Here is a 27,412-nt window from a genome sequence, read left to right as displayed (position 1 = left end):
CGTAGAAGAATTCATAATTCATAATTCCCTTCTCAAGAACTTCCTATGTAGGGTATTGTAATATTTTTGTCATACCACTACCTCATTGGCTGCTTTGTGAGCTAGTCAATGCTAGTAGGCACATGAAAAATTTTCCAAGTAATCAGATAATCTTTAATCCTAGAAAAGGAGGTACTATTTATCATTTTAGTAATTACTCAATTATTTTTAAAATGTGACATAAATATTCGCAGTAGTCATACATTTATTCAAAAAAAAAGAACAGTTTTTATCATGTTTATCAAAGTTTCTCCTGATAACAATCAGGGGAATTACTTGAATAAGTGATTTTGAAATCACTTGAAAAAGTTAACTTTTGTCTAGAATTATTACAAAATGGAGTTATCTACCTTTATTTGAGGTCTGAAATCACTAAAATGAGTAGAACATTTATTGTAATAAGTGATTTTATGTTTTGTTCCCTTTTCTCCAAGATTGAAAGTATATAATATAACTGTGCTGTTTTGAAGGATATAACAGAGATAAACATACCAACTGAGTAAATTTACTCTTATATTGTTAAACATGAAAAACATTTATTGTTATCTGGATTTTTAGGTAAAAATCACTTGTCTGAGTATTATATGGTAATTTTCTGCTAAGAAATCACCTCTTTAAGTACTAGAAGCATTTTCCAGCTGATCTATGAGATTTTAACCACCAGAGAACACTGAACTTTCGGCATTACTTTCTCATTGCATAATCTCCAAGCTTAAATATTTAAGTTTTCAGGAAAAATCCATACCAAACATCATTGGGGATCATCAAATATATTTCTATAAAGTCCAGTGGCCATTAACATGATTGAATAACAATTTTACAAAAGATGTTTTTAATTGGTATAAACAGTAAATTATCTAATGAAAATTGTTTTCCCGCATGGTCATTTTTAGGTTTAGCAGAAATCTTGATTGGTCAAAAGAAATGATCTGGGTCTTCCAACCTCATTCCATACAGGACCTGTCACCACATTAAACTTCCTGATCTAAGCTCTTAAGAATTTACAGGTCACTGTTGGTTTCTTATCTCTACGATCTACACTTAATCATGTTAATATTTTACAATTAAAATCAAAGTTAAATAGTTTTTCAGTTTGTAAAAATTGCAACACAAGTTAGGTGAAAATTGGTTAAGCCAAAACCAATCAACTATAAATTGTGTAATCGGTTGTGTTTTAAAAGAGTAAACAGTAACATGATTGACATTCTCAATATATTCTAGAACATTACAAAAGTTCACTGAATATACTCTATATTATATTTAGAGCATAAAGTGCAGCAATTTTACATGTTAACTGCAACAGTTTAAAGTTGGTTTCAAGCCTTTCAAAGTATTTATTTATAACTGATTACAATCAATTAAATGTACATCTATCTACATCTAGTTGGATTTCTGCAGCAAGCAGATTTTGGATTATAATGGATGATGATCATCAGAACATCACAAAAGTTGAAACCTACAAAATGAGCAGTTAGAATAACAATCTGCATGCACATGTATGTATTCTTCGTGGAGTTCATAGTTCACGTCATGGGTCATGACCTTATTGATGTTTAATGGATCTTTATATTTCACCCAGAAATAAATATATAATCTTAATTGTTGCCATTTTTCCCCAACAAAACGTCAGAAACTTTTGATGTTATTTTTTGCAATGGTTAAAATAATTTTACAAAATCTTAAGCAAATGTTGGACCTGGCAAATTTTTTTTTATCCTTTCAATATTGACTAAATCTATCTGTCTTTTTCAAATCTATCAAACCAAGCAAAACATTTTCAAATTTGTAAATTATAAATTCATCTTCTTGGTTACAGTGAACTCAATCATACTTCCCTCGTCAAATCAGCCTATCCGTAATATTTGGTTTGACTTGTTTAGAAGAGCACTTCAATTGAATCAATTTGTGTGGTGTTATATACCAACATGATAAAAGTACAGGTATATAATCATAATAATATTCAAAAGCTGATTTGACGGTAGAGTTCATGAAATGTTTAAGTTTTCCAAAATTTTCCAAATATTTAATGCATTTCATTTTTCTTATGAGCCTGAACTACAGCATTGACATTTTTTAATTTTTGAATTTCATGTCCAGCAGAAAATTGTGAAAAATATTGAAAGTAAAAAAAATTCTGTACTTTATTATTATATTTTTTAAATTTACTTAGATTTTTCTGTTTTGTGGTTTCATGAGTTAAACAGTAGTAAATTGATACTGAAATGATCCATGTCAAATTTCATACATGTACATGCACATGAAAATTTAACAAACAATTATCTAACTGCAAAAAAAACAAACAAACAAAAAGCAACTTACTTTCAGTGTTGACTTTTGGAGCTGTAAAATATTTGCCATGTTACAGAAAATATGTACTTCTTATAACTGTTTAGGAGATAACTGTATTGTACTTTAAGCTTGGCCTTCGTAAAATGTAGATTTTACTGTCGCAAATTGAGTCTAAATAGCGACACTTAGCAGAGCTAGATAAACGGATATTCGTGACAGTAAAATCAAGTTTTACGAAGGTCTAAGCTTAAAATACAATACAGTTATCTCCTTTCTAATGCCACATTTTAAAAATAACTTCTTTTTTAGTAAATATTTTGGCTTAAAAATGCCATAAATGAAAAAGTCAGCAGAGCTTTTACATCGTCTTTGGCATCTAAACAATGTGACGTCATATAGGTATACTGTCAAACATAAACACTAGACATATTCATACCTTTCGTACGTTTCTGAATGGTTTAAATTTTGACAAGAAGAAGATTTTGAGGCACAAATGACTTTTTTGTTTAAAAAGTTGAAATGGTGGCTTTCCTTAATTACGTATACGGACTGGTAGAACATGGAATCTAACGCTTCAAAATATTTGTCAATGTCTAATGAAAATTAATGTTCAAAATGAATTGAATTAGAATTGTTATTCTATGATTACATACAATGATACATTATTGTATATATATTAATACTTTGTTGAATGTCTGGTTTTTACAGATAAAACAAACTGCCTCAGACAGGCTCTGTATCTCCTTCAAATAGTAACACATTATTAATATGTAAGACTGTACTAAACTTAGTCTTATGAACTTAACTTCTGACAATACAATTAGCAATCAACAATGAAGCATGAAAGTTCAATGATTGTAGTTCAATACATGCATGCATGACTGTATCTTGGATGAGATATCAAGAAAAATAAATTAGCTAAACAAATTAGCTATACAAATAAGCCATACAAATTAGCTATACAAATCAAATATAAAAATTAAATATCTACAAATTTAAATTCACCTTTTCAGAGTCTAAAGGGCTTTGGATAATTTAATTTTTGTTTGTACTTCAAAATGAAAATGAAATTATGCATTGAATATCCAAATTGGTTTTCATCCCTGAAAATTTTACAGAGAAAGGATTTAGATCCTGAAAAGGCAAATTGTCAACAGAAATAAAACTTACATATCAGCTGTGATATACTCAGCTCAGCTTTTCCTTTCTTCTTGGCAGGCATGATTTTTCTGTAAATTGAAAGTACACAAATGTACACACACATGTATTAAACTTAAAAGTGATTCACTGAAATTATCTAACCTTATCAAACTAATATAAATGGATTAACAAACTACATGCATTTTACAACTGAAATCATACATGATGTATTCACTAATTTTCTAGCATCTAAAGCTATTTACATGTATAATAATAAAAACAATGGTAAGGCATCAAAATCAATATTGCTCAGGTGTCTTGACATTTGATTTACTAAAAGTCTACAAGACCAATTTTGCTTCAACATCTGACATTTGTAGCCCTTTAACCATTACATTTTTATAATATGAGTGTAACACTGTAATGGGTATTTATCTTTTAAGTTCTGCAAAAATTTACACAGAATGTCTTCAAATATCAATTCCTGACATCAAATCAGTTATTTGCGACATTACATTGTAAGTTATTATTCTTTTAAATTGAAATGGTCCTAAATTGATTCACTAACTTATGTAAACTAGACAATTAAGAGCTTGACATATTGTATAGACATCTGTATATTGCTGATCACTGTTTGTTGCCCACTAGATGTCTATTGGTTATTTTTGTTGTTAGGTTGCTGTCTAATTTAATATAGTATTTAAATGGTACAATTTGTAGTTACCCTTTTATTACTTTGTGGAAACTTTACTTCAATGTTTTTAAGGCCACCCTTAATAATTTCTTTGTTTGGTGTTTCCTACCCATGCTTTGTAGGGTTAGGACGGGTAGGTAGGTAGGTATTTTTTTGTTTGTTTGGCCAACAACGGAAGTTGAACAAAAGTTACATGTTTTAGACAAGAAAATGTAAGAGCAGGAAAAAATTGAAACTATATTGTGTCATAAATTTTTTTTGATAGGCTGCTCTTTAGCTGGGTAGGTAGGCAAAATCAAACAATTCAAATTTTATTTTTGGCCTAATGATTGACATACAAGTCTTGAACCTTTTTTCTAAGGTCACTGGACACAGAAATGTACTGCATTTCAATTTAAAAAAGTTTCAAAAGTTTACAATAATGTGACTGACTTTTATTTTGCGACTGTTACATAACAATCACATTCAGTCTGTGACATTATGACTTTTAAAAATGTATGGATAGTTGTTTTTATGTGGAAAACTTGAAAATGCTGCACGTCATCAGACCTGGTCTTGATTTACAATGAAATGTCAACCTGTGTTTACGGTGCATGGTCTACAGATATGCCCACAAGTTTAATGATCACTTTTCAAGCAGAGCCTACCATTGACATTTCTGCAAAATGCAATAAGGATGCAAGGCGAAATCTAAATGCATGTCAGTAAAAAAGGGGGGATGGGTCATCAGATCCCATCAATAATCACCTCACCTACATAAAGAACATATATTGAATCTGAAAAAAATAATTAGTTTTACTTATTTAGATCTTGGTCCGTTGGGATCATTGTGTGATGAATATATTATTATTTTAGGATTGTGTTTGCTGACGTCCATGAAAAATTATTCAACTTCAAAAATCAATGCATGAAAGGTTTGCCGACGAACACTCGTTTGCTTTATGTTATGGGCATAATCATTAACTACATAATAAAAAGCATTCATATTTTACCCAAATACACTTTAAAGCTATAAAAAGTTCACCAACATTGCAAACAAAACATCACAAACATTTCAAAATTTAAAGCGGGTGTAAAAACACCACGTGACACTTCCTAAAAAACAGTGAAAAGTCTAGAAAACTTCCGAAAAAGATCAACAAGTGGCAGACAACTCAGAAAAAGGACTTATAAGTGACATAAAAAAACAATTTTAAATTATCAATTATGTCAGTAACCTGCACTGTAAGAATATATATGTTGACTAAAAGAAGAATTGAATAGAAAACTTAAAAAATAGTTGTTTTTGCTAGTATTTACTATAAATTAATGTAGAAAAAAGGGGGAAGGAAAAAATGAGCTGATGGGAACAATAAAACAAATATCATAAGCCTGAGAAAAGGACAACAGTTATTGCCAAAAAAAAAAACACTACACAGCAAACTTAATATGGAGCAAGACAAACCCCCTCCAAAAACCGAAAGGTCAACTAAGGTGCTGCTGAAGCCTGTGAAGGATTATAAAGCAGCTCCTGTTCCACTTAGTGGCACACACCTAGTCCAAATAATACGCCAGTTCAGAGATAAGGTAGTTAGTTAAATCTGTCATGTGACTTCCATCACCATGTGACAAAAATGTAGCCATTATCACTTTCTACACATGGTGAGGGAACGTGTGAAAAAGTTTGATGCTATACTGCATTAAATATTTGCGAAATTAAAATCTAATTAGATGGTCACCCTCCCTTTAGTCGTACGGCCATTTAGATTACGAACTTACGGAACATAGATTATTTCTTCACTACCCTGCAGAATGATGGTCCTGAAAATGCTTCAGACTTTAATAGAGCAGGGATACAGGCGCGCATTCTATCTGGTAAATAATGTCACAAGGGCCCGCGTAATTGACGATCTTTTCCGGTGAATGACATGATTCGAGAAATAGCCTATTATGACGTCTAGAAAAGCATTTTTGCTGTTACATCTTCCAGGAAGATGTCCAGCAAAAAAATATCAAAAAGCCGTACAAAAATTCATAATTATTTGGACTAGCACACATCATGTTTCTCAATAAAAGTAAAATTCAGTGGTTATACATATAGTTGTAATCAGTAATATCAAAAATGAGGAAAAGAGTACAGGATTGTGGCTATGACAAGTGTAAGGTATGTTATTATAATAGTTGCATTCAATATAGTAGGAAGGTGTCACAACAAAAAATGAAAATCGTCTTTCAAGACGTCATAATTATTTGGACTATTATACACAGACATGCGGCTGGTACATGGATACACCATACAGCCTTCAACAATAAGCAAATTGCAGACCACATAGTAAGGCTCTAGTATGACAAAATGTGAAATAATTCAAAAGAGAAAACCAACTGCCTGGTTTAAACTACATTTTTACAACAAAGAAAGAAAAACATATGAAAAACAAATATAACAAGAGAGCACACAAGGACAACCAAGGCCAATGTCTTTACCTTGGTCTCTGGATTGGGACAGACACATTAAGATTTTGACAGGGTTAACCAATTTATTTTAGCATTCAACAATATGACAATATTTCTTAGACAACATTGTGATTTACGAAAGGGAATATGTCAAATCCGGCATTAAGTTTTAATTCTAAGCATAAAGGCTTTAATTGCCTGGATAATAGAGCTATTCTACAAAAGGATGTTGAACACATGTTTCTTAGGAGACTTGTCAAGGAAGTCAAGCATTACAATGAAAATCAATTACAGACATTGCCATGGTCAAAAGTCATTCTGTTAAGAGATAAGAATATATGTATATACAGATATTTGATTTGTTAAAGTGTATAACTGAAGTCATCCCTCAGATTTTTGTATGAGAAAACTTCCTAACAAAATAAGCAAGCAAAATACTGGTAACCAATATTTTAATGGATGAACTGTTGTAAAAAAGGTCTTACAAAATGCCTCGGATTAAGACTATATGGCCTAATACCGCATTTATAAAAAACCACACAAGGTGATTCAACTAAAAATCACTTGCTGGTATTAAGTGAATTACTGTGAAAAAGTCTGATTGCTGATGATTGACACTTGTATAATACCAAGTGATATATCAGAGTGATTCACCCACAATCACCAGTATTCATCAGGAAAAATCACCACCACAAGTGATAACTAAAAAGATCAGTTTTATAGTATATAAACTTCAATGACATATAGTGTTATTTTTTAGATGGAGTTTGCTGTAGAGGGCTGTCCTCACAAGGCAAAGAAAGCCTTAGATGGAGAAGATGGTTGGTAATTTTATGGCACCCATTCATATCATCACAATATTTGGATCACCATCTGTATAATTTTTACCAAATCTCTTAAAAAACTGGTTGATAAAAAGTCAATAGCTGACAGCAACTGAATATTATGTTTTAAAGATATCTGTTGTGAATCTTTTTATGTCCGGTAAATATAAGATATGTCTGATGAGGGACTTCAACAGACAAATTATAGGTATAGGCGTACTGGCAGGGGTTTAAACAACCCAAACCCCCCCCCACCCTCATGTCTATATTGTTGTTTAGCTAAAATGCTGACCCATACATATGCTTCATTGCAGAATCATAACTCTTTTATATATTTCTCAGTTATCAGACATACAATCTTAATTAGATGTGAAAGGATTATTCTATTTGTGTCAATAAAAGTTTCAGCACATAAAGATTCTTACAGACATCTTATCTGAAGATTAGAATTTACATAATTTATTACCCATTAACTGGTAAATATGAATGACTACCCATTGATATATTACTTCCGTGAAATTGCACCTCATTGATATATTTGACATACTAAAAAAGTGACCCATACCAAGGATGCTCCTCATCTATATAACCTTCTTGTAGGTTGAGAACCCCCTGTGATTTGTCTCCCGATTATCTACAACTGAAACACTCACAAATTAAAGTACATGATAGAATTGAAATAAATAAGTGAAATGATTTAACAGGTTTAAACTGCTTTCTTCTGTTCTAAAACAGGTATCAAGTCAGTTTCTATAGAGTCGGGATCAAACTCATTGGTTGTACAGTCAAACCTCAGTTCCACACAAGTCAATAATATCATAGAAACATCAGGACAGAGGGGTGTGTTGATGGGCTATGGAGGGTTAACTGGTAAGTTAATAGTGTGCCAACTTTTCAAAATATCCACGAGGGATTTTAAGCAGAACAGGACCCAATGCATATCTTTACCAGAATTGTAAGCAGGGGTGCTACAACCTCCATAAACTGACCGATTATAGTAAAATTTATAAAATTATTTGTAAGCACATGCATATTTTTTACTCCTTTGAATGCCTTTTTATGCCCCCGCCCTTCTCCAATTTAAGTTTACCTTAACCAAATGTTATGAAACTTATACACAATACTTATTACCACAAAATACAGATCAATATTGAATTTTGGTGGCGTCACTTTTACTGTTTCAGAGTAATTTGCCCTTTACAAATGGAAAAATTGCTGAATGTTTCGTATCCGTTCTCTAACTAAAGTTTGCCTCAACCAAATGTTATTCAAATATATTTTATTGTCAATTAAAGATGCCCATTACAGGCAGAATAATCAAGTTAAATTTGGTTCAAATGTTTACAATGATAACAATGATTTGAATACAATTAAACTTATACACAATACTTATTACCACAAAACTCAGATCAAGTACAAATTTGTATAGCGTCACTTTTACCGTTCTTCAGTTATGTCCCTTTATAACTTTATATGATTTGCAAGCAGGGGCATCTGCTGTGTCCCATGAACACATTCCCCATTTATTTAAAATATTAAGTCTAAATAATTGAGTTTTATAAGGGTCATGTCAACACCTCTCATGTGGAATATCTCCCATAGACTGCACGGAAAGTAGACAGGTCTGTAGGTTAATAGCATGCCAAAGATGTTATTGAATTTTCAAGGTCAACTCATTTTTGTTTTTTTACTTTGAATCTTAGTAGGAAGTACAATTTCTGTTATTTTTCCCATTTTTGATATTCACTCACAGAGTGGGTGGTATATTTTATCAAATAACAACTTTCCAAAGAATAGGATTTTGTCCCATACTTCTATAAGCTTTTGTATTGAGGAATGATTTGATAATATAAATAGACATTTATGCTTTTTTTCACAGTCGTGGCCTGTACAAAGGCTTAAAAAATAGAACTCTAAAAAAATATGTTTTTATAAATTCTTAACCATATAAATATTGTTAATCTTCAAGTAATTGTACCAAAATATTTTGTAGGATTTTATAAATGTTAAAATCATCATATTTAAAAATGGTGAAATTCAATGAAATATTAATGATGATTAACAAGGTGCAATGCATTCCCCAAAATAAGCATAATTATATATATGAATAAAGTATTATACTCCTTGTTTATATAGATATGATAGCCACTGGTCCTTCACTTTCTAATATATGTTTTGGACACATTTTCAAATTCAATTATTACCCAAACCATACGGCCCGAGAACACAGTTATTTCGTAGTGCATTTCTTTTAGACAAAAATCGGAAATTAAAAAAATCATACCTGCTCTATCCAAAAAAGATTTTTACAGTGTAGTGTACTACTTTTGGGACAAATTATATCAAAATTATAGAAAAGTCTATCAGGTCTAACTCAAAATATGGACAATTTTATGTTAAGGGGGTCTGTAATTCAGTTTGACAGCTTCAGACATACTAATTTTCAACCTTTTCAAACTGGACCAAATCACTACTTTACCTAAAAATTCATGTCCCAATTTTTGTTAAAGTAATTTCATTCCCTACTGACTATTTTATTCATAAAATATAAGGAAATAAATTTTGAAGGTGTACGAAAAAAATTTGTAAGTTATACACTGTCCACAGTTAGGACTCTATATGTAGACAATGAAAATCAAAGGACGATAACTGTGTCCCCGGACCATACATTAAGTCCCCTATTTTCTTGCAAGTGGTACATTCTAAGATCTGTTTAGAAAACATCAGTTGTTAAAAACAAAATTGAACTGTTGGAACCAGGTTAATCTGAGATCATCTAATGTGTAGTTACTGTGAGAAAGTTGTTTCACCAAAGCCATATTGGAATTGATTCCTGATAGCTCTAGCTTTATTTAATTTGAATTGCCAATTGCAAGTTACAAAGAATTTGTAACTACATGCACGGTTTTGGTTGTAATAGTAATTATGTACAAAGTTATTGATAGTTGAAATTGGATTGTCTCCCTTGAATTGATCATTGTAAACATTTTCAATATTTTGAAATTAAAAAGTTTGGTAGCTAATATTGCATTAAATTGCATGCTTAACATTTAAAACAAAATATAATTTAACTAGTATTTAAAAAAAGAAGTAGCTAATCACAATACAACTGTAATGCAAACTAAAAGATATTACCATATATAAGGAAATAAACAGACAAATCAAACCCCTCAAATTACACTTGTTGATCAACTCCGCTCGGAGTCAGAATAATGTGACTTTTTGTTGATGAGCTGAGTGTTGTTAACACTCACTACCATAAAATAGAGAAAGCTAAGCTAACATTCATAGGAAAAGACAGTCTGATTACAGTCTGATTTCTAGATGAATTTAAACAAAAGAAATGGTACTCTCTATTAGAGAAGGTAAAAATGGCCAAGTTGGTATATTTGAATTGTTTACATCTGTTTCTATGGGCTTTAAAATTTTAATGTAGGTGCTTAATTTATGATTTTTTGCATCTTATATACAATTTTATACTTAATTTATAGTATGTCCTCCAGAGCTTTGAGATATTTGTCAACTTTTAAATAAAAGACAAATTTTTACTAAACAGTTGATTATGGTAGGTGCAAATATTTGTGGATCTTTTTGTGCATAAGCATAAATTCCAGAAAAAGATTAAAGATTGTTTTAAAGCATTAATTTGAATCTCTGCCGTCGACAACAGTTTTTGGGAAAAAATCCTAAAAATAGGCAATAATCTCATCAAAAAGAGAAAGTCAGGTACACCTTTATATGTTCAGGCGTGTTTGAGTTGACTGTTTTGTCTTGAAAACGTAGAAAGCAACAATATTTGATACACCGTTTCCCTTTTGATTCTATCATTTTTATGCTACATTTTGATATAATGACATTAAAAATTCAAAATAACAAAAAAAATAAAATATATGGGTCAAGCGAAATACCTTTCTAATGAGTCACAACAACAGAGTAGGTTTGTTGGAATAACAAATTTAATACAAAATAAAGAAAAGCCCTTGACAACACACTTTACAAGTGGATCTTAAAAATGCATATCTTCAAAAAATTCTATATTTTTTTTGTGTATTATCTAGGGTTATCTGTCTTTAACCTCCGAAAATTTTTAGTCTGCCCTTCCTTAAAATATTTAATTAGAATTTTGAATGTTTTTTGAACTTTCGAAAATTCACCCTGACAACCGATCAGACGATAGTTTTAAGTTGACAAAAGGCATAAAAGTACATTACATGATGCTTAATAGCTAGTAGATGCATTTGTCTTTTAAAATACAACTGTCATGTAAGAATGGTAATAATGCTATGTTTATAAATTTATTGGTTTTCAAGAGCTAAATTAACAACGCATCATCCCTATAAGGGCTTCAATTTTAGTGATTGAAACAAATTAGGTGGCGTAATAGGGAGATAGTTTTGACGATGAAGAATCCTGACTGAAGAGGGAGGTTGTACATATGTTAATGGTAACTCCATAAGATCTTCCCCCAAATGTTAAGTTTTCACATAGTTGATCATAGTTGTTTCAACCCATAAAGGTATCATACCCTTTTTATTTTTGATGATTTTCTGATTTGTTGTTCCAAAGTTTTATGACTATATCTAATTGTACAAGATTGTCTGTCTGTCTTCATATAACAAATTTCTTGTTACCAATTTTCATGGAATTTTAACAATATTAAGTGTAAGCACTTAGCTACATACTCAACTGATAAACAGGGTTAAAATTTCTGGCAGAATTATCTATCTTTCATTTTTATACGAACGCAAAAAAAATTTTGTGGTCGTATATTGGTATGACGTTGGCGTCGTCTTCGTCATCATCGTCGCCGTCGTTGTCGTCGTCCGAAGACACATTAGTTTTCACACTCTAACTTAATTTTAAGTGAATGGATCTTAATGAAATTTTACCATAAGGTTCATTACCACAAAAGGAAGAAGGGGATTGATTTTGGGGGTTATGGTACCCACAGTTACGGAATTAGGGGCCAAAAATAAGCATTTTTGTAACTTCCAGACATAACTTGTGTGTAAGTGTATGGATCTCTCTGACATTGTACCACAAGGTTCCATATCACAAAGGGAATGCTTGGATTGATTTTGGGGGTAATTGCCTCCAAATTTTAGGAATTAGGGGCCAAAAAGGGGCAAAAAACAAGCATTTTTCTAGTTTCATGACAATAACTTGTGTGTAAGTGTATGGATCTCTCTGACATTGTATCACAAGGTTCCATATCACAAAGGGAATGCTGGGATTGATTTTGGTGGTAATTGCCTCCAAATTTTAGGAATTAGGGGCCAAAAAGGGGCAAAAAACAAGCATTTTTCTAGTTTCATGACAATAACTTGTGTGTAAGTGTATGGATCTTTATGAAATTGTACTACAAGATTCCATATCACAAAGGGAAAGCTGGAATTGAGTTTGGGGGTAATTGCCCAAAACGTTTAGGAATAAGGGGCCAAAAAGGGGCCAAAAATAAGCATTTTTCTTAGTTTCCAGACAATAACTTGTGGTCAAATGTATGGATCTCTCTGAAATTGTACTGCAAGGTACCATACCACAAAGGGAAGGCTGGGATTGATTTTGGGGTAATTCCCTCAAAATTTTAGTAAATAGGGGCCATAAAAGGGCAAAAAAACAAGCATTTTTATAGTTTCAGGACAATAACTTGTGTGTAAGTGTATGGATCTTTATGAAATTGTACTGCAAGGTTCCATATTACAAAGGGAAAACTGGGTTTGAGTTTGGGGGTAATTGCCCTAAACGTTTAGGAATTTGGGGCCAAAAAACAAGCATTTTTCTAGTTTCCAGACAATACCTTGTGTTCAAGTGTATGGATCTCTCTGAAATTGTACTGCAAGGTAACATACCACAAAGGGAAAGCTGGGATTGAGTTTGGGGGTGATGAATCATAAGGGGGTTCAAAAAATTGGGGGGGGATTTTTTTTTCCTTTTTTTTCTTTAAAATTTTCCATTTTAAATTGGTTATTTCTGATTTATATATAAAGCAAATAATAATGATATGGTTTGAATAGGTAAATTAAAAATTTTTAAGTTCTTAGACCACTTTCATTCTGTGTGAGAAACCTATGCTGTGTCAAATATTCAATTACAATCCAAATTCAGTGCTGTATCAAGCTTGAATGTTGTGTCCATACTTGCCCCAACTGTTCAGGGTTCGACCTCTGCGGTCGTATCAAGCTGCGCCCCAGCGGAGCATTTTATTTTTAAAGATTTATGGTACTTTATTTATGAATAGAATAGAGGGACAAAGTTAATAAACTCTATTACAAAAATACTCAAATTTACGATGATGCTTGGTATCAAGTAAGCAATTTTCAAATCTACTGGACAGTCACTTTCTGTATGACGATTCTTTGAATTTGTTTTATACCCACTGAGCAAAGAATTTTTTTTGTCAATGTAAAAAAGCTATAGAATTTTGGATATACTTGCACCTGCAGCTTCTTGATTGCATTACAGGTAAACCCAATCTCGGTGCAGCAGTAGCTCTGATGGATGTAGGATTAAATAGTAGACTAAAAGGAGTAGTAAGATTTGTACAGGTAGATGATTCCACCTGTGTAGTAGATGGCACATTAGATGGTTTATTACCAGGAAAGTATGGAGTTTATCTTCATGAGTTTGGAGACATCTCAGCTGGTTGTAATAGGTGAGATTTTATTAGATATCTACATGAGTACACGATTATAGATTAATTGATGGTTTTTCAAATGAGAGGGTGTTTCTCAGCTACAATCTCATTGAAGGGCGACATCCCTGAGATATGGCAGAGAAACATCCTCGAGTTTGAAAGACCATTAATAATCTGTTTATCGCTATTTTGCCTATAACGTTGTTGATGTTTCCATTGTCAACGGCATGTGCCCCCTTAGTTTCTAGCGATAATTTTCTATTTCAAGCGAGAAGCATGATATGAAAAATTGTCACAAAAAAAGATCAAAGAAAAAATACACAAAATAGCTATAATTGATGGCATGTGCCCCCTTAGTTTCTAGCGATAATTTTCTATTTCAAGTGAGAAGCATGATATGAAAAATTGTCACAAAAAAAGATCAAAGAAAAAATACACAAAATAGCTATAATTGATGGTTATGCAATTTCTTATCAAAAAGTTATTTGGAAAGTATTCTGTTGTTTGATGCTGTATATCATATTTGTTCTTCGTTTATTGTTTTGTACATAAATCAGGCTGTTTGTTTTCTTCTTTGAAATGTTTTACATTTGTCATTTGGAGGTCTTTTATAACCTACTACTGTATTTGGTATGGGTTTTGCTCATTGGTGAAGGCAGTACGGTGACCTATAGTTGTTAATTTCTTCATCATTTGGTCTTTGGTGGAGAGTTGTCTCATTGACAATCATCCCTCATTTTATTTATATATTTGTTGAAGATATTGAGGCAGTGCTAGCATTAGTAATTGGGGCATTTGCTGATTTATCTCTTTAAATTTCCTGATGAAACTTTTTAAAAATTATTACTCAACATCTGAAAAAATGTCATGCAGAAAAATTTATAAATGGAAATTGACCTGAAGCTCCCAAATTCTAGCTGAATGTCTAATTTAGAGTATCTTAGGCCTTTATGAAACTCAAAAGTGTAAAATTATTGAATATGTATTTTGAAGCCATAAATATGGGTAATTATAATTCAATTCAACCATAAAAAGCAAATATGTCTTGTTATACTCCACTACACATGTGGTATAACATTGTCCATGAGGGCATACATTGTAATGTATTTTTTTCAGACAGTACATTTAACATAAATTAATGAACATTCACAATCTTTAAATCTTTAAATGTTATTCTACATTTTGTGCATTCTTTTATTTGCTTCAACTGTCAGGAATCCATGATAGTGTATTAATAACATTTAAATTGATATTTCATTATATAGGCACATGTATGTTATATAAGTAATGTTTATACATAGTTTGATTTTCATTACACTCAGTAGTCATTATTTTAGGATTTTCCCAGGAGGCCACAGACTACAATTAAATTCCTCTATTAGTTCTTTATAACGTTTTGTTTCATTAAAAAAATTGCACCATGCATTTTTGTCAGATCTTTTGTGTGTGAAATGTATAGTACTAGTCCAAAAATATATCCAAAATTCAGAAAGATTGAACCAATCACTCTTACAAATTTAGCCAATACACATCCATACCCCTATGGACAAGTCAAGAGATGTTCCGAAAACTGTAAATATCACCTTTTTGCACCTGGCCTACTCACTCTTTCCATATCAAAATCAGTTAAAATACAACATCCAAAAGTTTATTTCACCTCTCTTCTTTCATTTCCACCAAAAAAAAACTAAGAAATGAGTGAGGAAGGAAAGAAAACAAATTAAGAAAAAATACACTCTAATTAAAAGGAACTATATTCGTGGACAACGAAAAGCGGGGTCATTAATTGTGGTCTTGGGCCTATTAGGGGTCTAAAACTTGACCAATTCTAATAAAACTTGGCATGATTTAAGCTTAGTGTATTATAAAACAGTTTACAAAGTTTCAAAGCCATATGATACCAATTATAAAAAATGTGGCATTTTTTATATCAGAACTTTGGGTGCTGAATTGTGGCGTTGAATTAGAACAATTTCAACTATCAAATTTGGGCTTCTAAAAACCAAAAGATACCAAAACTTGCACTTTTTAATGTCTCTATGTATAAGTTATCACCTATTAAAAGCAACAGACCGCATACTTCATGTATCAGACTTATAAAAAATGGCCAGAAGTTAATTTTATATGAGCATGTGCCAAAAAATAGAGGTTTTCAAATGAAGTGAGGCCTTATATGAAATGTAATATTTTTTACTTACCACAATTTTCTGAAGTTGTTAAGTTATAAGAAAACCTTTTACATGTTATAAATGTACTTTAAATGGAAATATAAGTTTCAAATATCAGAACACATGTGGATAAAATAGTCTTCTGCAATGTCAAGCTTAAAACACAGGTTATCAATTTAGGCCGTTCCCCACATTTGCATATTAAAAATTATATAATAATATAGGAGATGGAGATATAATGCTTCTTTTTGCTCAAATCTTTGCTTAGATATGATAAAACATGGAACCTGGATGTAACAAGACTGTCACTTCCAACTATAAATGTAGACAGTTTGGTCTGATGCAAAGTTATTTACTGTACTTTTTAAAACCGGCATGAAATTTCAGCCTCAAAAGGCCAATATTTTAACCACTAGTTATCAAACAAAAGAAAACAAAGGTACTCTGTGAAACAGACAAGGCCAAACAACCAGTAATAAGTGCTTTTGATACAGATTCAGGGAAATCTACTAAAAGGAATTGAACTTGTATGTGCATAGAACCTCATTTTTCACTTGCTTCATACTGACCGTTAGACTAAGACCATTAAAGCAACACATTTTGCACTCTTATTCTGATTTTATCTACTTTTTTTTTATGTTCAGTGTTCAAAAATGAGTTAAACATCTACATTAGATACCACAAACACAAATAGAAAACCTGAAAAATCTGTCAGAGAGAAAGTAAACATGCTACTTTTGTAAAAATATTGAAACAACTGAAAAAGTTCAATTTTGGGCATGTAGGCTGAAATGTCACTTTTTTACAAAATTTCTATCAAATAAAAGTGGACATCATTTATTCTCATGTAGTTTGACAAATTAATACCAATAGATCATTCAGGGAAGTTGTCAAAATACAAATTCAATATTTTCTGAATTCACCTCCTAGGCCACAGACCACAATTAAATTCCTCTATTAGTTCTTTATAACGTTTTGTTTCATTAAAAAAATTGCACCATGCATTTTTGTCAAATCTTTTGTGTGTGTAATGTATAGTACTAGTCCAAAAATATATCCAAAATTCAGAAAGATTGAACCAATCACTCCTACAAATTTAGCCAATACACATCCATACCCCTATGGACAAGTCAAGAGATGTTCCGAAAACTGTAAATATCACCTTTTTGCACCTGGCCTACTCACTCTTTCCATATCAAAATCAGTTAAAAAACAACATCCAAAAGTTTATTTCACCTCTCTTCTTTCATTTCCACCCAAAAAAACTAAGAAATGAGTGAGGAAGGGAAAGAAAACAAATTAAGAAAAAATACACTCTAATTAAAAGGAACTATATTCGTGGACAACGAAAAGCGGGGTCATTAATTGTGGTCTTGGGCCAGGATATATGTTATCTTTACTATTGAGATGACACAGATTTATTATCATATCTCAATCAGCTAGATGTGAAGTTTATCACATGTTCTTAGCAGGAGGTTTAATTACATCAGTTCCAATACAAATATACATGTCTTGATAATTAGTGACCACTTGTGGCATTTGGCTTCCTTTGTCCTTTGTTTGTTTGTACATAAACCTGGGTGCAGTTTAACTCCTCCCATTAAGGAGCATCCCATTAAGAAGTTGTGTATTAAAAACCAGTGTATGCTGTCTTGAGTATCCAGTTATTTCAATGCAGATTTAGCAGTAATAAGACTAATTTTTGCTCTAATAGTGTATTAGCTAAAAAACTTGCCACCCACCAACCCCCTCCTTACACCTTCAATATTGCCATGACAGGGAAATCAATCTCAGCACAGTTTATAACAGATTTTATTGATTTCATTAATGACATTATATCACTGTTTTTTTTCAAAAAATTCACTCATCCCCCAAGATAAACTGTCAAATTTCATACAAATTCATTCCAACACCAATTCAACATCAACACTACTTGGCTTCCTCATAGCCTCGTTATAGGCTTCCTCATCGCCTCATTATAGGCTTCCTCATAGTCTCATAGGCATGATGCCTCATAGGCTTCCTCATAGCCTCACACATTTATTTGGAACCATCATTCCAATTGGATTGGTGTGATGTCAAGCCAGGGGTCTATACTTTGCTACTTTTCAGTATGCACATAGTCTCTTGGTTTAGGCATGGAGCAAAAAAATTAATTTTTTTTAGCTGAGTAGATTCCCCAAGGGCCAAATTAGTGATGAATATATATAAAATAAAAATTTTATTTCACTTATGATTTATGTTTCATTCAAACATGGATACCACTGGCATTGCTACACAATATTTTCCCAGGAGTTTATTTACAATAGGATATAACAGGACTTTGAATTAGGTTGATAATAATGTTGATATGAGCACTTAATCCTTAATTTTACATATCATGAGTTCAAATGGTGAGTTCTGAAAGAATTCAGGGGTAATAAAATTATTATTTAAAATACTAGGAACTCATTATGTGTGACTTTGAGGATTTTGTTCATTGACACATATTTAAGAATAAAGTTGGAATATAGGGCAGAAACTTAATCAGGCTGGTTTTAATTGTCAGGTCAAAGAATTTTGCAAGGAGGTATCAGTTTTGTTGGATGATTACTCAGGTGTTAACACACCTTTCTCTATTACATAACAGACTTACACTGACCAAAGAAACGATACGGTGTAAACAACAGACAATCAAAATAAGTACAACATCACAACAAATTATAAATGTAATTTACACTAATATATTTACAATCAAGAATCAGAACACATGGCAAACATGGTACAAATGACAGTTACACATATTCAGGACCATTTCTGAGAATTTTGTATAAATTGTTCAAATTTACTTCTCTGTAACAATTTGGTTATTATGTGAAGCTGACTGGAAATTAGAAATCCAGTCAATGGATGAACAAAAATACATGTACTGCACTTCACTGTAATTTTAAGTTATTTAATTGCTGTCTTAAATGTGGTTAATATTCTTTTCTCTTGTTTATATTAAGCTTTAGAAAATTTTTATGCCCCCGCTGTAGCAGAGGGGGCATTAAGTTTTACCCTTGTCTGTCTGTACGTCCCAAAATTGGTTTCCGTTCTCTAACTTTAGATTGCCTCAACCTAATGTTATGAAACTTAAACACAATGCTTATTACCACAAACACAGATCAAGTTTGAATTTTGGTGGCGTCACTTTTACTGTTCTAGAGTTATGCCCCTTTACAAATGGAAAAATTGCTGAATTTTTTGTTCCGTTCTCTAACTTTAGTTTGCCTCTACCAAATGTTATGAAATTTATACACGATGCTCATTTCCACAAAACACAGATCAAATTTGAATTTTGATGGCGTCACTTTTACCGTTCTAGAGTTATGCCCTGTACAAATGGAAAAATTGCTGAATTTTTCGTTTCCATTCTCTAACTTTAGTTTGCCTCAACCAAATGTTATGAAACTTATACACAATGCTTATTACCACAAAACACAGATCAAGTTTGAATTTTGGTGGCGTCACTTTTACCGTTCTCGAGTTGTGCCCCTTTACAAATGGAAAAGTTGCTGAAATATTCGTTTCTGTTCTCTATGTTTAGTTTGCCTCAACCAAATATTATGAAACTTATGCACAAAACACAGATCAAGTTTGAATTTTGGTGGCATCACTTTTACCGTTCTGGAGTTATGCCCCTTTACAAGTGGAAAAATTGATGAATTTTTTGTTTCTGTTCTCTATCTTTAGTTTGCCTCAACCAAATATTATGAAACTTATGCACAATTCTAATTACAACAAACCACAGATCAAGTTCGAATTTTGGTGGCGTCACTTTTATGGTTCTGGAGTTATGCCCCTTTACAAGTGGAAAAACTACTGAAGTTTTCGTTTTTGTTCTCTAACTTAAGTTTGCCTCAACTAAATGTTATGAAACGTATACACAATGCTTATTACCACAAAACTCAGATCAAGTACAAATTTGGGTAGTGTCACTTTTACAGTTCTTGAGTTATGTCCCTTTATAACGTTATATGCATCGGGGGCATCATCTGTGTCCCATGGACACATTCCCCATTTATTTCAATATGGATCTGTAAGAGGCGGGGGGGTTTTCATGAATACAGTTTCAATTGTATTGTATAAAATCAGGTATTTTTGTAATTGATAAATTAAAGTTATAGTTATTTATTGTTTTAGTTGTGGTGACATTCTTGGAAAATCTTTAAACAAGGTATGTACAAATGTTTTAGAACAGTAAATTTTGACCCTTTGATGGTAATTTTTTTTTTACCAAGTTTGTCTATCATAGAAAATATCTCCTAGGACACTGTTCTTTACCTTATTTTTGGCAATTTGTAAAAATATGTATAAAATATATTTATTTGAGGGGCGTAAAGGGGGGTATCTGCACGGAAGAACATGAAATAAAATTGCCATTTCACGATGAACGAACAATCAAAAATTTCTTGCACGTTGATCTTTTTACTGATTTGACGAAACACGGTGAATAACGAACCTTTTTCACGGCTGCATGTGAAAAAAAATGGCAAAACACTTTACCACCCTCTTATTTACCAACTGTAAGTATTCAAACCAATTAAGCCATTCATATTAAAATTAGGAAATGTGGTATGAATGCCTATAAGACCAACTCTCCACTTAAGACAAAATGACTTCTCTATGTAAGCATCCTATTGGTCACCATATATCCTTCAACAATGAGCAAAACCTATAATACCGTATAATAAGATATAAAAGGCTCCGACATGACAAAATATGAAGCAATGTCAAACAAGAAAACCAATGTTCTAATTTATTCTTAAACAAGAAACAAAACCAAATATGACAGATAGCAAGCAATTCATATAAAAATAAGGAGATGTGGTAAGAAAGCCAATGAGATAATTATTTACCAGAGTTCAAGTCAGCAATCCATATGCTGATTATTTAAAATTAAACATAAGGTCAGGAAAGATATTTATTAGAGAAAAATACGGGAATTGACTATGATAGAAAGCAAAACAGTAGTGAATTTACATTTATTTAGAAAAAATAATTATTGCTTTAATACGATCAATAGAAAATTGAGGCTATATTGATACATAATGTGTTTATTTTTTGTTTAAGGTATAAAGATTCAGAAGAAATATTGAGTGTATATAATATGAACCATTTCACACAAAGTTTTAGAAAAGACAAATGGGAACAGCCTTTATTATGTTTCAAATGTGTTTAATTATTAATGTAGTTTTGTTGTAGCCTGTTGGAGAGATTGGTGAAATCACTTCTACAGCTGGTAGGGCAGAATTCAGAGTGACTAATAATAATTTTAAAGTATGGGATATCATTGGTAGATCTTGTGTGTTACATGACCAGGCACAGTCAAAAGACAATAGGTAAGATTGGATAGAAAGACTTTTGTAAAGTTTGAGATATCATTGTTAGATCTTGTGTGTCGCATGACCAGGCACAGTCAAAAGACAAGATGTAAGGTTAGACAGAAAGATATTTGTAAATATTGAGATATCATTGTTAGATCTTGTGTGTTACATGACTAAGTACAGTCTGCAGACAATAGGTAAGATTGGACATGAGAGATCATTGGTAGAGCCTACAGACAATATGTATGATTGTATAGAACAAATGTGTCATTGAGGCAAGTAGAGAGGTTATTGTAAAGTTTAGTATATCATTGTTAGATTATGTGTTACATGACCATACATGTCTTAAGAAAATATGTAAGAATCAAAAAAGACTTTTGTAAAGTATGGGAAATCATGGGTACCGGTAGATATTGTGTTACATGACCACACACGCCTATTAAGACAATATGTAATATTGGATAATAGACTTGTAAAGATGGGAAAAAATTAGTAGATCTTTGTGTCTTACATGATTATACACTGTCCACAGACAATAGGTAGGATGCAATTGAAGACTCTTGTAAAGTATGGGAAATAATTGGTAGATTTTTCATGATTACCGATATACACGTTCTATAGACAATAGGTAAGATTGGACAGAAAGACTTTTAGAAGTATTGGAAATTTAATGGCAGATCATGTGTGTTCTATGATCATTCACAAGTCTACAGGCAATGGAAAGCATGAGATAGCACACATATTTATCAGTAAGTTTGGGAATTATAAGTAAACTACTGGTATATATGTCGTGTACATGTTATTATTTTGTACAAGTTATTACTTGTACAAAAACTTTGTATGAGTAATTACTTGTATGATGCCATCATACAAGTTATTACTTGTACAAATATAATTGTACACATATTTACTAGTACAAATTTTGTTGAGAAAAAGATAATAACTTGTACAACTCACTATCTTTGACATGAGTTATGTTTGTTTCTTCCTCCTGTTTTTTTAATGTTTTATTCAAAAATTCGTTTCTTTGGGTTTGTTATTTTGGTTTTGTCATTAATTTTGTTGGTTAATTTTTTTCTTTTACTATTTTTTCTTATTTATTTGTTTGTTTATTTTTGCTTAGTAGACATCATTCAACGTATGCATTTTTGAAATTTATATTGTGTTTGTTTTGTTTTCTTTTTTTCTGACGCAGTCAGTATAAATTCGGTTTGTGACCCATTCATAAAGGACGCTTCACTTTAGTAAGGGCATGCATGGTGTCACAAATCTTTACTCTGATTGAATGAACTAATGGAATTTTTTAAAAAAATACGACAAAAAAGATTTATTCTACAATAAAAGGAAAACATTACGGACATAAAATCAAACTTAAAAATATTATCCAGATAAATAAAAATAAAGTTGAGGTAAAGAATGTGTCAATAAGGTGGCACGGTAGTATTTACATTCTGGATTTTAGGTTGCTCTTTTGTGTACTTAAGTCAATGTATCTGAACAGTGTGATTAGACAAAAAATACGGTATCTTCTGAACATACTTTCCTGAGGGATGAATCAGGTGTAGGAAAATATGAAATAATTTTACATACAGGTGAAAAAGCATTTTTGAGGATTTTTTGAAATTTTGTATTCACTGCATGATAAAAGACAAAAAAACAGGTTTCTAAAAATAGCAAAAAAAATAACTTCAGTTAACTGTAATGCAAAATTTCGGTCAGTATTAGAAAATGGTGAAAATTCTAAAAAAGCTGCCATTATCCCTATGGGCCAGGAAATACTACTGTGCAACCATTATCACTACTGTCAAACTGTTTGGATTTTATAGGCTTAGCATGAGTAGGTAAATATCACTGACAGGTTCATTAGATCTACCAGGTCAATGTACTGATTTGTTGTGAACATCAAATAGCCAAGGAGGAGTAATGATTAGTACAAGTTATTATCTTTTTCTCAATAAAAATTATACAAGTAATTACTTGTACAGTTGTATTTGTACAAGCAATAACTTGTATGATGGCATCATACCTGTAATTACTTGTACAAAATGTTTGTGCAAGTAATAACGTGTACAAAATTATAACATGTACACAACATATATATAACATGACCAAACACAAATTACAGGCAATAAGTAAGAAAGAGTAGAAGGGTTGTTGTGAATTTTGGATGTCTTGGGTAAATCTCATAACGCACTTATAATCAGATACTGTCTACAGACCAAAGGTATGATAGGATGGAAAAAATTTGGAAAGTTTTGGATATCTTTTGTAAATCTCATGTAGAATATGATCGTACACTTTCTACAGGCAATATGTATGTTTCAATTGCAGGATTTTAAGTATTAGCAGTAATTTTTTTTATGATGAATATCAGTTTGCTTATTTTATTTATAGCTAGAAAAGAGGCTTAAATGTTTCTTTCGCTTTTTCTGTTTGAAATTCTGTACCGATTTATTTTGGTGTTGTGGAAGATTATGTCTTCCTTCTCTGTTTATGATGTTGCTGTGTGAAATCTATTCCTTTAGGGAATATTGTGTTATGGCAGATCTTTGTTTACTCATTGTTGAGACAGGTATCCATTGTTGAAGACTGTAAGATGATCTTATATTTGTTATGATATTGTTTTTTTCTTGTTGCCTAGCTCTCTTAGTCTAATTTACCATTTCAGAATCTTCAGGCATTCTTCATAATTTTTTCAAAAGCATCCTAATCAATAGATATTCAACTAATGAAGTGAAGTTATTTTCATTTTTTGGTTACGAACAGGGAAATTACCCATAGTCTTTTTGATTCTAAAACGATGAATTGATGTATATTTATATAACCCTACATCTCCTTTAGTTCATTTCTGAAGAAGTAATTTCATAAAATCTAATTTTCCATATTGTGTGACAATATTGTTAGTAATATATGATGTTTTGTAGATATAATTTTTAACAGGTTATACAAATGTTATTGTAGGTTATTATGTGGGATAGTAGCTAGATCAGCAGGGTTGTTCCAGAATACCAAAAGAATTTGTGCATGTGATGGGGTACCAGTCTGGGATGAAAGGGATAAACCCATTGCAGGACCTAGTCGTAAATCCAAGATATGATTCTAACAGATGCAACATCAGCTTGCTGCCATTATGCAGAGTTTCACTCCAGGAAGTGAGAGATACAGATCAGAACATGGCCATATCACACAGACTTCTTAATCATACAATGTATCATAATTGTATTGTATATTGCTTACAGAAATCCAATTTAAATCACCTTTTGATATTTTCATTGTTCATTTTGAATAATTTTTTGTCCCACCTACGATAGTAGGAGGGGCATTATTTTTTCTGGTTTGTCCATCCGTCCATCTGTTCCGCTTCAGGTTAATGTTTTTGTTCAAGGTAGTTTTTGATGAAGTTGAAGTCCAATCAACTTGAAACTTAGTACACATGTTCCTTATGATATGATCTTTCTAATTTTAATACCAAATTAGAGTTTTGACCCCAATTTCACAGTCCACTGAACATAGAAAATGATAGTGCGAGTGGGGCATCCGTGTACTATGGACACATTCTTGTTAACCATATTGTTGGTAGCACACATACATTCCATTTTTTAATTTACACTAAAGGTTCTTCTTTTCTCTTTAACATGATATTTAAACAGAATCCAAAACTTTGAAGTAATTAGATAAAACAGGTTTTGTAAGGGAAGGGGTCAGTATTAAATTTATTTCCATTTTAAATTAGAATTCATGAATATACCAAATATAAACAACTTTTCATATTTTTGGTTGCTAATTTAATGTATAAATTTAAAATAAGGGAGATAACTCTTTAACAAGTTATTCAAATATAACTTTATTACCTTATAATTACATTGGAAATGGCATGTGGATAAACACAATATTTAAAGGGTAGCTGAGCTAGTTTGAAGGAAACCAGTAGTCCTATTCACAAATACAGTTGTATTCAGACACTATTATACATATCCTCTTTTGCCAGTGGCAGTCCAAATTATAGTTTTGGACTATAAAACTATATAGTTTTACATTTCATGCAATTGAAAAACTCACTTCATCCCTGTTGACGAAATTTGCAAAACCTATATAAATGATTTATTGTTATTTTGTTTTTGTCCTAAATGTGCATAAAATATTTGCTCCTAGATGTTAAGCAAACACAAGCAATTAATTACCAATATATGTAAACATAAATATGCATATTTTATATCAATCTGTGAGAGAATTACATCCCAATTTAAACAAGGTGGTCATTCGTAAAGAAAAGAAGGTGTTAAGTTCACAAAGAAGTGGTTAAAAAAAATGATGGAGTTATATTCAAAACCAAGACCAAAAAGCATCTCTTTTGGGAAATCATATTGGAAGATTGAGGAAATTAATCTGAAAGAGAGGAAAATTGAAAACATACTGTTCATGTGTAAATGTTTGCTCAAAAGAAGTTTTAAATACTTGGCATGTATTAGTATGATTTTATTATCTATAAGGAAACTGGTCCTAAGTTATATTTTAATTCTAATTCTCTGGTACAAAAAAAATCACATCTGTTTAAATTATTGCAGGTAATATGGTAAGTTATCTCCCCTGATTTATAAGTTCTCAAAACAATATTTTATCAGATATGCAATATTATGAAATATTAAAAAAAGAAATTGTTTTTTTTTTTGTGTGGAAAACTTATCTGTAGTAAATAAATAATTAATATGTATATATTTTGGTTTTCTTCCATGTCATGAGAAGTAAAAATGTATTTTCTTCCTTCGAGGAATTTCAGGTGAATGACTTGTAAATCATTTTATTCTTAATGAGAATTTTAATTATAACAGTTACCTTGAATTATTTTTGTACTTCATAATTTTTCTGTGTTCAGACTATACAAATGTATCTATTTATTGAAATAATCCTGTATGTTTACATTGTATTTGTATTATAAATTAACTGCAAAATGAATTTTTGATTTCAAATAAGGCTGATCAAAGGACCATTACCAGTCATACTGTTAATTGATTTATTGAGAAATGTCATCATTTAAGAAAAACAAAAAAACATTTATGATGTAACAGATAATTCAATGACTATTTAGAATGGGCCAATTATATCATTGACATGATTACTTAGTAACATAGTATAAATTCAGAGGTAGAAAAAGTGATTAATTTGGTTGATTGATTATTCATTGCTCAATAAAATAATTATGATCATGTATCTGTTATGTGAATCAGGGACTTTCTATACTATTAGTATAGAAAGTCCTGTGTGAATATTCAAGAAATCAGAATAAAATTTAAATTATAATTGTTTTGTTTAATAGTCATGATCCAGGACCACATTTATTGCCCTTTAATTTTATTTGTCTACAAATATAGACCCCAGTGTGGACTGTGTATTACTTGATGTGCAGCATCTGCTTTTGTACTGGAAAAATCCAGTTATTAGTCCCCTACCCACGAAGTCGAAGGGGACTTTAGGTTTGCACTCTGTCTGTCTGTCTGTCCATCCGTCAGTCCGGCAAATCTGTTTTCCACACTTTTTTCTTAATGCTTGAAGATATTGATTTGATGATTGGTATATAGTTTTATCATGACAAGTTACAGATTAAATTTGAATTTTGTTCCGGTCTAATGATTTTGTGCAGAGTCACTCAATCAATTTTCCACATTTTTTTTTGTCATGCTTGTATTGACTTGATATTTGTTATATAGTTTACACCATGGCAAGTTATAGATCAAGTTAGCATTTTTTTCCCGTACAATGAATTTTTAACTGGTAGGGGACTATGTATTGCCAGGCAATACTCACAGATTGCTTGTTAAATTGGAGAAGAACGTCAGACGGGCAGC

At 31.5% G+C, this 27,412-nt stretch overlaps 2 protein-coding genes across 6 annotated transcripts in view; one reads left to right on the top strand and one right to left on the bottom strand.

Moving 5' to 3' along the window:
- LOC127738777 (serine/arginine repetitive matrix protein 2-like) overlaps nt 1-5,247 on the bottom strand; it is a 46,725-nt gene extending 41,478 nt beyond the window's left edge. For 2 of the 5 annotated variants that reach the window (XR_008000163.1, XM_052250144.1), the window contains exons 1-3: nt 5,155-5,247; nt 3,499-3,557; nt 2,359-2,379 (exon numbers count right to left, since the gene is read on the bottom strand). Coding sequence is in view for 4 of the 5 variants with exons in the window: in XM_052250144.1 (XP_052106104.1) it covers nt 2,359-2,379; nt 3,499-3,550 (73 nt within the window). In the remaining variant the exon portion in view is untranslated. The remainder of the gene's footprint in view (nt 1-2,358; nt 2,380-3,498; nt 3,558-5,154) is intronic. The other 3 variants (XM_052250145.1, XM_052250146.1, XM_052250147.1) reach the window with 3 other exon arrangements.
- Nucleotides 5,248-5,268: 21 nt separating this feature from the next.
- LOC127738776 (copper chaperone for superoxide dismutase-like) lies at nt 5,269-26,597 on the top strand. Its single transcript, XM_052250143.1, has 7 exons — nt 5,269-5,386; nt 7,356-7,416; nt 8,155-8,289; nt 13,882-14,071; nt 20,386-20,419; nt 21,448-21,584; nt 24,531-26,597. Exons 1-7 carry the CDS (start codon nt 5,369-5,371, stop codon nt 24,664-24,666), a joined length of 711 nt encoding a protein of 236 aa, XP_052106103.1. The 5' UTR covers nt 5,269-5,368; the 3' UTR covers nt 24,667-26,597.
- Nucleotides 26,598-27,412: the final 815 nt, after the last annotated feature.

The sequence above is a fragment of the Mytilus californianus genome, unplaced genomic scaffold (genome assembly GCF_021869535.1).
Source record: "Mytilus californianus isolate M0D057914Y unplaced genomic scaffold, xbMytCali1.0.p SCAF_4, whole genome shotgun sequence".
In the NCBI taxonomy this organism is placed as follows: domain Eukaryota; kingdom Metazoa; phylum Mollusca; class Bivalvia; order Mytilida; family Mytilidae; genus Mytilus; species Mytilus californianus.
The sequence above is the reverse complement of the archived record's forward strand: the minus strand, read 5'-3'. Positions and strand labels throughout refer to the sequence as shown.